The 15,100-nt window shown below is 32.8% G+C and overlaps 1 protein-coding gene across 16 annotated transcripts in view; it reads left to right on the forward strand.

The window, feature by feature from the left end:
• Positions 1 to 15,100, forward strand: part of ADGRL2 (adhesion G protein-coupled receptor L2) — a 591,965-nt gene that overhangs the window by 502,975 nt on the left and 73,890 nt on the right. For all 16 annotated transcript variants that reach the window (XM_036890112.2, XM_057500358.1, XM_057500367.1 and 13 more), the window contains one exon: positions 1,752 to 1,965. In XM_036890112.2, coding sequence (XP_036746007.2) covers positions 1,752 to 1,965 — 214 coding nt within the window. The remainder of the gene's footprint in view (positions 1 to 1,751; positions 1,966 to 15,100) is intronic.

The following is a 15,100-nucleotide window of genomic DNA, read 5'->3' on the forward strand; positions in this document are numbered from 1 at the left end:
TTAGGGAATTTCATGAATAAACTTTTTGAAAAGTTGGCCTACTTATTGTTTTTTTGACATCTGCCTAGCTTCATTTATGTGTTCTGCTTCTTTGATAGTGCATCTCTCCACATACTGTTAGTAATCTCCTAAGACTATAAACCTTAGTGAGAGCCTATCAAGGTTGGGGTTTGCAACAATCGCTTGAAGATTTCTGTGCTCCAAATCATGTCATTTTATTCTCTTTTTATTCCAGTCACACTTTTAGTTTTCTCTGTAGAGCTGAGAGTTCAGCTAAATTTGAGAATTGCTGATTTTCTAAATCATGCCAATGTGTATGTAACTCAGTAACCCTTTCAAAGGATTATTTACATCTTAAAAAGAGGATGTTGATCCAGGTAACTTTTTATTTCATTGAATTAGTGGAGTCACTGCATGATAAAGAGAACAGGTTCGGCATTGGATTGACCTAGACAGAACCCAGCTAGCTCTTCAACTTAGAAGTTTATAACTTGTAACAGTTTGTTTCTGAATATCACTTTTTTTCTTACATAAGGGGCAATTGTTGTAATGCAGAGTAATTAAAACGGTAGAAATAAGAAAATATACTGAAATTATTGTTAGTCTTAGGTAACAGGAATGCTATAGATGGCAATAGGTTAGAGAACTGAAATAATAAATTGAGACTGTGTAGAAGGTTCTGATGATGGCTAGCCCACAGGCAACATGCCGGTACAGCAAAAGTATCCTCAACACATAGTTCTTCTTGGTTGGTCTTGGCTTTCTCTAATTTTAGCCTTGTTCTATGCTCTGTTCCTACTTTATGGGACTCCTGGTTGAAAACTATGGTTAAGACATGAAATTCTGTTCTTTTATTCCATTCAGGAATCTTTTTTTCAGCCCTCAAGAACAATAGTTGTCTACACTCTCCCTAATACACCATACTTAAATTCATATAGCTTTTTTAATTAAGCAGTTTTATGTACACTATCCCCTTTTAGACTCCCACAGGTAGGAAAAGGAATATCAGAGATGTTTCATTTCCATTCTGTAGATGACAAAATTGAATCTTAGAGAAATTTTGCCCTTTCTGTTCGTTTCAACTTGTTAGACTGGATTAGAGCAAGTGCTGACTCCTTTGAATGGCCATCTGCTGAATTCTTTCATTTATATTAAGTTTATATAAGGGTTCTACAAATTGAAACAAGTTACTGTGCCATACGTATGTTACTGTCATAGTATTTTAAGTTATATAGGGGAAATACTGCTAAGACAAAATTAAACTTTAGATAGTGCTACTAACAGCAATTAAAATGTCTACATCAAATGAGAAAGTAAGGCCAGTGTATACCAGAGCCCTTATTCTACTGCATAAATGAAAATTGTTCTTTGATTAGTTATTGCATCCAGTATTTGTAAAGTTTGTCACTATTATAAATCCACTGATTAAATTGGTCATTTTTCTTTGTATTTACTTAAAAAGAGCCACTTTGTTTCTGATTATACAGAAAATATTTTCTTAGAGTAATTTTAAATTGTCATATAAAGGTGAATAGTCTAGCTAAAGATATATTAAGAAATCTAATAATAAATTATTGACATGTACTAAACAACCAATGACTTATTTAATAAATGTGTGAATGGATGCCTCTACAACGTGCTTTATATGATATCTCTTGACTATAGATCTGAATCATATTATGTGAAAATGCCTTATAAAGCAATATACTTTATAAATGAGTTAATTTTAATTTTCTTCTTTAATTTTTAAGGTTTCAGCAGAGCAGCTTTGCCATTTGGGTTAGTTAGGCGAGAATTATCCTGTGAAGGTTATTCTATAGACCTGCGGTGTCCAGGCAGTGATGTCATCATGATTGAGAGTGCTAACTATGGTCGGACAGATGACAAGATTTGTGATGCTGACCCATTTCAGATGGAAAATACAGACTGCTACCTCCCAGATGCCTTCAAAATTATGACTCAAAGGTAAATATTCTTGTATTAATATTCCATTTTAGCTTCTATACCGAAACTGTTAATATTATTATAATTCCCAAGTGGATAGATACAGTCCTTATCTGAGCCTATTTGTTAAACTGAATTAGGGTTTCACCCACTAATGTTGATTTCTACTTTAAAGTTTACAACATACAGAATATGCCCTGCAAGTCCTCTGTGCTCTACCTGTTCATCCCTCTCTTCCTTCTAACCTCAGGCAACCACTTACCTTTTTACTGTCTCATTGTTTTGCCTGTCCCAGAATGTCATACAGTTGGAGTCATACAGTATGTAGCCTTTTCATATTGGCTTCTTTCAGTTAGTAATACACATTTAAGTTTCCTCCATGTCTTTTTATGGCTTACTAGCTCATTTCTTCTTAGTGTTAAATAATATTTCATACGCTGAATGTACCGCAGTTTATCCATTTGCCTACTAAAGGACATCTTTATTTCTTCCACACTTTGGCAATTATGAATAAAGCTGCTGTAAATGTCTGCTTAGGTTTTTTTGGATGTAAGTTTTCAGTTCACTTGGGTAACTACCAAGGAGCACAGTTGCTGCATAATATGGTAAGAGTGTGTCCAAGTTTTGTAAGAAGTTGCCAAACTGTCTTCCAAAGTGACTGAACCATTTTGCATTCCCACCAGCAATGAATGAGAGTTCCTGTTTTTCCACATCCTCACCAATATTTGTTATTTTCAGTGATGTTAGACTTTGGCCATTGTAATAAGTATGTAGTGGTTTCTTTTTTTAACTTGCATCTCCCCAATGACATATCATTTTGAACATCTTTTAATATGCTTACTTCTTATCTGTGTATCTTCATTGGTGTGGTGTCTGTTCCCATCTTTTGCCCATTTTTTAAATTGGGTTGTTCATTTTTTTACTGTCGAGATTTAAGACTCCTTTATATGTTTGAGACAACAAAACTTCATCATAGAGGTCTTTTGCAAAATTTTTTTCCAATTTGTGGCTTGTGTTTTCATTCTCTTAGCTTTAAAAAAAAACAATGAAAACAACAAACTCAAATTGAGAAAGCATATATATATCTCTCTCTCTCCCTCTCTCTCCCTTTCTCTCTCTCTGTGGGTGATATACCATTGGTTAATTTTGTGTTTTGAAAACGGGTTGGAAAGTGTGCTGTAAACTTTGAAATATATAAGGGATATCTCTTAAAGAGAAAATTTCTTCACACATATAGGTAGAATATAAAAAACTCCTCTCCAGTATTGCCTTTCCTCTGCCTTAACACAGAGCACCTAACTCTTGGCATCATTTTTTTTTTTTCTAAATTTTGATACTCTTGGCATCTTGGTTAGAATTTTCTTATATTAAAGATACTAAAATTATGGTTAAGTATGATTGAACTAGTACAGTAATATCTAGTAATCTCAGTTATTTGGAACATACTCTCTGAAGGAACATTTAAGTTTCATCAAATTTATTATGCATTATTGCTTTTATATTTTGTTTAGTAGGGAAATCCTTCACCCGTTCCTCCTGCCTCTTTGCCCTCTCTGAACACAGTATTTGTCTAGCTTTCTAGCTTATTTACTTGTCTACCTTAAAGTAGAGTTGCACATTTCTAGACTGAGGTCTGGTGCATGTAGGCACAATGAAAAACATCAAAAGGTGGTAAGAGGCAATGAAGGAAAAAAAACAGAAAAAACATTTTAAAAAATCCATGCTGTAAGAGTATGGATATAAATTGTTTTAAAATCTCTTAATTTCACAGAGAATATGTATTAGCATACTTTTTTGATAGCACATTACAGGAAGTAGTTTTTTTTTCAATATTGATACTGACCATGATGTTTTAAGAAACCAGAGAACATACACAATACCATTAAAGATTTCCATCAAAAGTTTTTTATTTTTAGTTCTTAAAGGATAGTTACTAAAAAATGAAGACAATCTCATTTGCATAAATGACACTTAATATTTTTTAAAATAAAAAACCCCACAAAAAACAGAAATACTTTATTGACTATTTAGAATTTGAAATCTGGCCTGTGAAACAAACCACAAAACATAACTTACCTTCTTTGGAAGAATGGAGTCCGTGTTTCAGTAAAATTGTAATATAACAGTTTGCACATAGTATTTCAAAAATTGGGAACAGCTTATGCTAGGAAGACATAAAGGCAACTACTAATAACTGATCATTCACCCATCCTTTATATGTTGATCCATTTTTTTCAGTGGTAGTGATTCGCATCTAGAAGTAGGCCAGAGAGAACTATGAAGCAAGGAATTATGTACAGTTACCTGTTTTTACTACACTGACAGCAAAAAAAACCAGTAGGAGTTGTTGCAGAGAGAGAGTCTGGAAGAGCTGGCTTTGAAGAATTGTATATTGTGGGTAACTTATCTTTGTGGAGTTATATACATTTAACTTCGCAGTTCAATACCTAGCAAAATAATGTAAGTCTTATCATACTTGTACATATAAATATGATTACATTTTATTGGAAATGTACAAGATAAGACAACTTACTTTCATTGTTTCATTCTGTTATAAAAGCAGAGCTGCATTTTCGATAATATTTTTAGAAGGAACTCTAGTTGTGGGCTATTTAAATTTTTTATGAAAGCATACAGTTGTTCTCTGTACTCCTGTTGTACTCTTGTTACCAAAATCTCCAAACAATTTATGGTATATTACTGAAAATAAGGGGCTAATTCCAAAGCTGTCTGTAAAAAGCCCATTTTTAAAAATTTCTGTATTATGCTGGTGCATTGAATTATTCAATTAGCACAATGACAGTTTAAACGTGAACACTTCATTGACAAAGAAGATGATGTTAAGATTCCTTAAAAATGAGTGTCACAGCAATAGCTTGTAAAATACTCCATTCTGTGTATGTTAGAATATAAACCTTTAAGGAAGTCTGCCATTTGGACTGGGACATAATTCTAAATAGTTGTAAGAAAAACAGGTAGACAGTGTTTTTGCTCCTGAATTATTGTTGAATAGCTACAGAGTGTGTATAATACTTGTCCATGTTTTTTTCTTAATTTAAAAATACTTTAGTATTGACAAATAAGAGTTATTTTACCAAACTCCTACTAATATAGGTCAATTTTCCATTTATAACCATCAAAAAATGTAATATTCAGTGTAGTAAAGGGAGACTTTTTTTGCTTTAATGTAGAAAATTTCTTCTTGGAAAGCTAGAATTTTTATATTTGATTTCTACATATAATGATGAAGATAAGCACAGACATTTTAATACTATTAAAGGCCATTTTATTCCCCTTCCTCACTGTGATCACTTCAGCATTTAAGAGTCCAGTAAACGAATACACTTGTAATTCTGACTGTAGTGGTGATAGAAGTATTAATAATTGCTATTAATTCCTCTTTTATTATTTCCTGATCATTTTAGTGTGAAACCAGTGTTCTGCTAGTAACTGAGAGTACTGGCTCATCTTAAAAAGTGAGAAATGAAAATATTTTCTAGAATGACAGGTATTTTAATATACTATAAAATAATCTCCATTAGAGATGATTTCTTAGCACTCTGAAGGTAATTGCAGTGAGGTAACTTTAAAAAATAAGAAATGGTTTTAACAGTATGCTTTGAATTCATTAAAGTAAAAAAAGCCCTGCTACTCCTCTAAGTATTTGATGATTAAGTAAATTAGAATTTTGCTAACAGTATTGGTTCTTTGTAGCATTTGGGTGCTACCCTAGGTAGTGCCTTAAACTGATGCTAAATTGTATCTGAGGTCCTTTTCCACTATTGTTTATGACTGTCCCTTTGTACATGATCTTCAGTCTAAGAACCTGACCATTCTCATTAAAGCAGTTTGCTGTGTTAGATTATGGTTTATAACATGTCCTTAAATTTTTAGCACTTTGGCCTAGAGACCTGAAAATAAATATTTACTTTTTCAATGTTAAATGTAAGGTTAATGTGCATGGGTAGGTCCTGTTTAACTCACACTATCAGATGTGCATCTGTGTACATACAAATGCATATAAATACCTCTGTCAATACAAAGATGTTCTAAAGGTAATTGTAAAAGTAAGAATACATGCTTCAGTTTTCCCCTGTGGTAGAAAAGGTGTATTTTTTGTAAATGACTCAGAGGTAGGCTTTTTTGTTTTTGATATTGAAATTGAGAAGTAAAATAGTGCTCTAGACTTAGTGAACTAGCCTGGCTCCTTTAAAATTTCTAGCTAAAATGTTTTAGCTCACCTGTTGATGGCAACTTGTTGGAACCTCTGAGCATAACTATAGTAAGTTTCCTACTAAATGAAATTCAGTATATGTTTGGTTCTTATACTACCCATTTAAGCTCCTTTGTTCAGGAACAGGGTGGGATATATATAAATAGTTCAGCAAGCAGTTGTTTATATAGATTTGGCACTTGGAAGAGTTGTGAAAGGACGTATAGATGAAGCAAACATGAAATTGATGGCTTCAGGTGAATAGGTGATATTTCCCACAGAGGTTATGTATGTAGAGTATAGAAAAGCTCTAGAGAACACCTGCATTTAAAGGGCACAGGTCAGTTTGCCATCAAGGAAACCAGAACAGGCATAGGAAGTTACTGTCTCATAAGCCAGCAGTAAAGTATAGAAGACATATATATTTTTTTATCATGTTGCAAGTTTTCATTTAATTACACATCTTAAATAAAAGAACAAGTTAGGATTCTCAAAATAAGAGAGTTTCAGGATAGAAATCAAGAAAGTATCATTCAGCTTTGCCATAGACCAGAAAGAAGAGTTAGGTAGTGCCTTCAGTCATGCAACCAGACAATGAATAGATACATAATCTAAATTTATAAAGAAGGGGTACAATTCAGGGATTTTTATATTAGGGTGAATCTTGAGCTTGGATATAATTTACTTAGATTAAGCTAAGCAACTTATTTCAGAGCCTAGATCATTTCCACAAAAGTTGGGATGATGGAAATAAGCTCAAATATGTAGGAAGTAGATTTATCTATTCCCATCCTGTACCCCATTCAATAACTTTTCTCTCTCTGAATTTTCCTTTTTAAAACCTATCAATATCCCAACCTATTATCTCCAAGTATAATAATTGCCTTTTAGTCTTGCTAACCCAACAGCAACTCAACTGTGACTATTTTTTGTGTGTATGATGATGTGAAGAAATGGCATTAATGTATATGTGTGTACATTACTTTTTCTGTTATGTGGTTCTTTACATTTTAGTAAATGGAGAGTGAGACTGAAACGTAGTGCATACTCCCAGCATGCAGTTATAAGGTTGCATGAAAAGGACCATACCTGCCTTAGTCTGCAATAAACAGGATTTTCTCTGTCTTTCCACCTCCCATTCCTGCTACCAGTCAGGGGACCCTTATGGGTAGGGGTTCAGGGAGGAACATAGGACACTGCATCTATTTTAAGAGTTACTGAATAACAGATTGTTAGAGCTGCTGAGAAACTGGGGACTCACTCTATTCTAACTCCCTTTCATTATACTAGGGAATCAACTGTCATTACTCTCAGTACACTCTGTCCACACTGCGACATGTATATTCTCCTCACTTATTTTTAAAATACCCTTGGGAAGGACTGGTAACATGATAACACTCTTCTTAGTTTGTGAACCTTTCAGGAGGTTGAGTTATTTGCCATAGGGTCTAGAACCTCATTAATTAATATCTTCATGGCATGAAAACTTCAATAATAATCAGTAATTCTTAAATAATAATTCTGTTATCTAGGTTTTTAAAATATACTTTATTTTCGATTAAAGTAACAGATTTAAGTGTGTGTAAAAATACATAAAGAAAGGAGATGCTTAAATACAGACATGTATACACAACCTTCCGTATGAGAACTGATGAATGTTAGAAGCTTCTCAGAATTTAACCAAGGAAATCCATTAAAATGCAGTCACAGGTCTGCCAGTATTCTCTGGCAGACTTCATGATTATAGATTTCAGTGTGGGTATACTCTCCTTGACATACAGCCCTTTCAACTTTCATATTGATCATTCAGTCTTCATGAAGAGGCTTTGTATCCAAGTCAAAATGATATGAAAGAGTTTTTTATTTAATTTTTTGTTTCTTGATCTCTCTTCATTGGTAACAGCAAACTCAACACCTGTATTTCTGAGATACTCAAATCCCTTCCTTATTAGTGGCATGTTTTTAGTGGGAAAAACATTAGCCAAACCTACCTTTTTCATCTAATTTGAGGTTTCATAATATTTTGGGTTTATTAGTTATTCTATGTATTGTTATTTATTATTATAAATACTGACTGGCAGGATCACTCTTCCCTTACTTAGTACATTTATTCAGTACATTCATTCTCATAGGATCTAAGCCTGCCCTTTCTGAAAAATTGCATTCTTGCCTTTATGTTGTTTATCCCAAGTGCTTTTATTTATCTGTGGTGTCAGGTTTATCAACCATTGTCCATTAAGATTAAATGTATCTGGGGAAAAACAAGTAAGTCAGGTGCTACTCACTCATTATCTCTGTGCAGTGTACTTAGGTTATTTTCTGGTACGTGATGGTTTCCCACTAGCCTTTCACTCTTGGCTGAGTTGTTTTAAGACAACTAACAATTATAAGCACCTATGTTGGCCAAGGATTGGGAGGTTACTAGTGCAGACTTTTGAATCTTAGTCAGTAATAAATAATCATTAAAGCTCTAATTGGTATATTTAATTGGATACATACTTTGCATGTCACTTACTGATGGGCATTTAAACCAAAGCACTCATTATAGAAAGGGGAGACTATTGGCAATAATAAACATGAACCATATTAAACATTCACATTTAGTGTGCAAGAAAGACGAATAAATTATAAAATGGCTTAGAAGACAACCTAAATATCCCTTATGACCCCGCTTATCAAATGTAGAAGAAAGAAGCAATGTCACATCAAAGATTCTGCCCTACGGGGTCCTCTGTGTCTCCTTTGAAAATGAAAATTAGTAAAACAATTTTACTGGGTAATGAAGACTGAGAGTATAAATGTAAATTGCTGGTTTTCACTGGCATTCATTCAGTTAATATATGGGATTTTACCTTTTATATTATACTATTGTTTAAGGAAGACAGGACCATTTTCCCTAGGGACAATCTTCAGTATTTCCTAAGGGATTATTAAGTGAAATTAAGTGGCTTGAATAATACCTTAAAAGTATGAATTTGATTTTATTTTTGGACAGATACTGGTTGGATGAAGGAGACAAAAGTTAGTTTTTAAAAGCAAAGATGTGTCTCATTTCACCTCTGTTGGTTTTGTTTTAGTTTTTATGTTTAGAAATTGTCTTTATTTTTGAAAACAAAGTGGAAGAAAAATAAAATAAATGAATGTGAGCATTCATTTGACATACAAATTTCAGTAATACTGTAGTGATCTTTCATAATGCTTTTCATAGTCTTAGGTGCTATTCCTGCTTTCTCACTTGAAGGATGAGTGTTATGGAGGCGATGACAGGGGTATTTCAGACAGTACATATATTGTCATATGCTTGGCAGATTTTTACTCAGGACATTTCTTACTACATACTACACAGCATTAACCAATTTAAATAAATTAATTATGTTAATTGACAGAACCCAAATCTAATTCAGTGTTATATTAGTAAAATTACTAGACAATCAAATGTTAAATAACTGAATGAAGGCACACTAGGTCTCCTTTCCATACGACTAGTTGCATATACCTATTTGAGTACTTTGTTTTATACCTAAGTGTGATTTTTTTTTAATGTATAGCTGAGATCACACTACAGATATCAGTGTATAAATATGGATTCCAAGCATCCTTTTTTTAAAAAAGTTATACTTTGAACAAATAAAAATAGATGTTTAATCGCAGTTGTAGAGAATAGGAATGAGATTCTGTGTTAGACTTTCAAATCAAGGCGTAGTTACTATTTTTCCTTTGGATTTGGTTACTTCTCCTATTTCCCCACCCCACTCCTACCACTAAAAACTCATAGCCAAATATATTGAAATGTAATATGATGTATATTTTCTACCAGAACAAAAAATAAAGAACAAATTTGAACCATAAATTCTTAAGAATTTGGAATTATTTTTCATATGCAGTACAAATTTGTACTAGCATGTTGATTACCAGGGAATTTATGCATGTATTCATTGAAGTTTTGAAATAATTTCACTGTCTAAAATATGCTGATTATTTAATACATTTTATTTATATTTATATGCAAAATAAAATTTTTAGTAAATTTGAGAATTTCCAATCTAATTATTGTTTTTATTTTGTTGACATTTCTAAGTAAGTGTAAAAAAAAAAAAAAAAGCCTGTATGTTATTTGGTTATAAATAGTATTTTCAGTCATTGGTTTGCTCCAAATCCTAATTTTATGACTAGCAGTTTAGAAGCTCTACTTTCTTATATCAAAAGCAGATAGCAATTGTGAGTAATTGTGAGTCAGTATCATTCATAATACTCCGTTGACTAATTTTATAAATGAGGGAAAAATATTTGATATTAAATAATGTAAAAACAGTTTGAATTGTCATTTATTATGGCCCTGTTAACCTTTTCATTTATCACAGACTGAAATCGCACACCTAGACCATATTAGCAACAGCAAAAATAACAAATATACCAGTATCAGCACCATACTTTGTACACTGCTTAGAGAAAATTATTGTGGGTAATAGGTTTCTGATAAGATTACATATTTATCTATCTTACAGAATTTAAAAATATTATTTTTATTTTACTATGTTTTTTTTTTAATACAGCAATTAAGGTATAGTTTTTAGAGCTGTTTGCTATTCCACAATTAGATTTAGAACTAATATCTCTTAGATGTTTCTAGGAAAAATCTGGTTTCAAAGAAGTGCAGAGAAGTGAGCAATTCTGTAACCTTCATTTTTGTTTATTTCACATAAATAATAAAGTATATCATGTGACTAGTACATACAGCAGTTCTTCTAATACTTCTTAACATGTCATATGTAACCAATTAAGACATGGTTTTAGAACTCACTTAACAACTCTCTCCATGGACTTGAAGAGAATGTCTGAAATGAGAGTCATTCTATATAAGTTGCCTTGAGACTATAGCAGTGGTCTTTCTGTTTGTTTTGTCAGATCACAGATCTATCATTGTTACTGATATTGAACTCACCTGCAATTTGTGAAACATCACTGTTGCTGAAGCTGGATGTACCGTGAAGCTAGTGAATCTTAAGCACTATAGCCTTTCACCTGTACAGGGCTCTTCCAAGGCACTGTCAGGGCCACTGCCAACAGGCTTCAGGGTCAAATGTTTTTGTAAAGTTTGTTGAAGTATGATATTTAAACACAATCTTTTAAGGTTTTGATTTCATTTTCTGACTTCTCTGTTGCACTTCCTCTCATTTATGGTTTCTTAGAGGAGTAGCCAAGAGCATTTTAAGATTCTCTTAAGTGGAGGTGCAGTTGATGATAAATGCAGTTTGGGTTTAGTGGGGTATTTTTACGTGTTTTCAGACATTTTATGTGTTTTCAGTGTACAGTTTAGTTATTGCTAACTATTCTATAGAAATGACCTCTAGAAGTACTGCTTTTACTCATTATATTTCCTTACTGATTGTGACATAAATGTGCAAGTCTAGATGTCATATTACAATTTGAATGTGTACTGTGGCACCTGAAATATGTGGCAAATGGAGGAGAAACAATGTTTGAAATGTTTGGAGCCTTTGGAAAGCTAGCCTTTGGAAAATTTAGTCATTAAATGTATAGAACAGTAAGTAAGGGTTTGGTTCTCACAGTTAACTAATCAGAACAGAAATTCTCTCCTATGTACCTTGATTGAGTATATACAGTACATAGAGAACATACCAATGTAGTACTTAAAATTATAAAAGCACATCCTGTTCCTCTCTTTTAATGAGTATCATATAAAATAAAATTTAATTTATAAATACCCATGTTTGTCGGACACAGGCTGTATGTAGCTTTGTAGGTGCATGCTTTGTGTAATCCAACAATCAATAATAAAAATCAAATTCTGATCAACTTTTCTAGAAGAAAAGCAAATTTACAGAAAGTGACACTATGCAATTCTAGGATGTGGCATGGAAAATTTGTTAAGGAAAATATCATAAAGGAATGCCCCACAATTAATTTATTAAAATGTTATGTCAGTTTTCTGAGTTTTATTGAATGTGATGCTTTTTTTGGCTTTAAAAAAATGTGTTTGTTATGACTTCTTTTTTTCCAAATAACTCTTTGTTTGGTTTCTGATTTTCTACGTGATTTTTTTTTTTTCCTCCAAGTGGTCCCTCTACATTTTATAAGCTTTAGACCTCACAAAATTTGAATTTACCTCTACCATTTTTATTTATAATGTGATAGTTTTGAGTGTTCCACTCCACATTCTTTGGTTGATGTGTGTGTTTCAGGACATTTCATTGTATCCTTTTTTATGTTATTTTATTATTAAACAATAAATGCTTGGCTTAAAAACCTTCCTATTATAATATAGGGTAAACTAAGAACTTTAAACTAATTTTTAAGAAATTACACCAATGAGCTCTCTTTTGCACTTTCTCCCCACTCTCCCCATTCTCCATTTTTGGAAGTTTCCTACACCCTCAGACCCCCACTCCTACTGCAGCCTTTATGTGGAGAAACACTTTTTTTTAAGTTACTCCATAGTCAGAAAATCTTTAAGTAAGTCAGAGCTTTTTTTTTCTTTTTCTTATTACTATTGGAACTTGCCAGAACAGTGCAGCTATAGGAGGCAAAAGAATGTTTACTGATTTTTCTAGGAAATTTGTAATTTGATATCTTTTTCCACACATTAAATTATCATATGACCTAGTCCCAAGATGTTCTCATTGTTAATTCATGGAATTATATATATATAATTTTAAAGAATGTTTATAAGTAACTTTTGAAATCTAATTGTGGGTTATGTGAATGAGATGGTACCTTTTAAAAATGTATATAAACAGGTATGTTAGAGAAATAGATAATGGTCATTACAAATACATTATTTGATAAATTGAGTTAGGACCTTTATATGCACATTGCCATTTATTTCAACCCTTGATGAATAGATCTTTATTAAACTGTGATGGTTACTGAATATGAGATGTAACCAAGATTATTTTTTATTCAAATATAATTTAAATATTCATCAAAGAGAAGTTATGCTTGAGACTGACAGAGACTATCAACATCAAAAAATATAATTAACTGCATTGGGTATCATGAAGCAGAGTTAGCCAAATAGCCAAGAGGTCTAATTGCTCTGGAGTTTGAGAAGCAATGGTTTTATTTTGTGCTGTAGCTGTGGAATTAATAGTAATGCGCTTTCCTATGTGGGACAATTAAAAGCTGCTTGTTAAAGTTCATTGCTCTACAGGAAACCCATTGAATATCACTTAGTAAATAAGATTGACATGTCAGTGTGTACAAGAAGATAAAATACAATAAAACTGTGTACATGAGAAGTAGTGTTAAAAGAACTGTTTTTGAAAGCAATTCAGTCAACTTTATAATATAGTGTTATAGTGAATGTGGTGGTATGCCCTTCAGATTACCTCTTCAGGATCAGGCACTTTCCCCTCTCTTACCAGAAGAGTTGCCTGCTAATGGGCTCACAGTGAGTCTCTTCACAGGAACTGCCTTGGGCTGAAGAGATCTTAAAACCTTCTCCCCAGAGGTGCCCTTGTTGGCTGCCAGAGTATATAGAAGGCTTGGTCTCCTCATCCTTTGCTTCATTTTGACATGGCTCTGAAGGGCTGTCCCTGCTCCAGATCTCCCCGCTTGAGGACTTGGCTGGCCTTCGTTGCAGGGGCATTGAACTTCCCACGCTACCCAACCCTGCTTACTTCATGGCTTCACTCAGTTGTGAGAGCACTGTCAGCCTCTCAAAGATCTCAAATTCTGCTTCCCGTGTTGCCCGAACTAAGAAAAGTACTAATATTAAATATAAAAGCAAGTCTTGTAAGTGGGATTGGTTACATGCATCATAGAGAATCTGGCAATAAAAAACTAAAATTGTTTTAAAGCCAAAAAAGAAAGAAAGAAAATTGCCCAATTCAGGTCTAAAAATGCCATTTTAAATTCAAAACTTTATCTTAGTCATGTGGTCCTTTTTCCTTAGTAAAGCTAATATGCTGATTTTTATGGAACTGTTATGCTTTTTAGCTAAATACAATGCAGAAGATTTGCCTCACCTAGGTTGTAAAGATTTAAAAGTGGGCAGACACTCTAACAGCATTTTGACATTAATGAGGTTCCTGAAATGGAAAAGTTGAAGGGTCAGAAATAAGAGCAATAGAAAGACCTTCTGGAGTTTCTTCATCTTAATAATGACATATCAAATATAGTTAATAAGTTGACCATGATTCCTAATATAAAATATGCAATGTTATATGTTAGTATACTGCTTTAAGTACTAGAATACTTTTTGCAATAAAAGTGCTCTAAAACTCTCTAGCTTTAAAATATACAAACTCAAATATAGTTTATTAAATTAAGATAATCTCATGTTTAGCTGTAACCTTTGTAAGACATATAACAATCTTAAAATAGCTTAGTAGATTTTAACATGTATAAGATAGTAAGGTATACATTGTTCCTTTAATCTGCAGTGATAAAGATGTTTTCCCTTCCATTCACTATTCAATGTGCTTACCCTGTTCAAACTGTGGCCTAAGAGTGCATGTTAGCTTTCAGAAGAGCAGAGTTGCTGCTTCACAGCACACAGCCTTACACTCCCAAGCCTATACATGGCGTTAGCAGCATTTAAAGCTCTTGAGTCTAACATTTTATAGGTCACATGAACTGAGCCTTTCAGACAAGTTACTGATATGAAGCTAATTCAGGCTAGGAGTGTAATATGAAATCGAAGCCTTCTGCTTCCTTGTGAGTTTTTGTAAAAACATACAAACTGCATAAGTCAGAAAATTTTTAATTTGGCTTATATCATATGGTTAGGAGACTATGTTTGACTTCTGAAAATTATATCTTTATCTTTCTTTCATTGATTTATGCTACAAAATAATTACTGAGTTGTTTGATGTACAAGCTAGTGTGCCACACACTCCAAAAGTATTTATTAACAACTGGTAAAAATATATATATTAAAGTCTGCAGACAGATGTTTATGGATTATAAATTTTAGAATAA

This window comes from Manis pentadactyla, chromosome 4, assembly GCF_030020395.1.
Source record: "Manis pentadactyla isolate mManPen7 chromosome 4, mManPen7.hap1, whole genome shotgun sequence".
In the NCBI taxonomy this organism is placed as follows: domain Eukaryota; kingdom Metazoa; phylum Chordata; class Mammalia; order Pholidota; family Manidae; genus Manis; species Manis pentadactyla.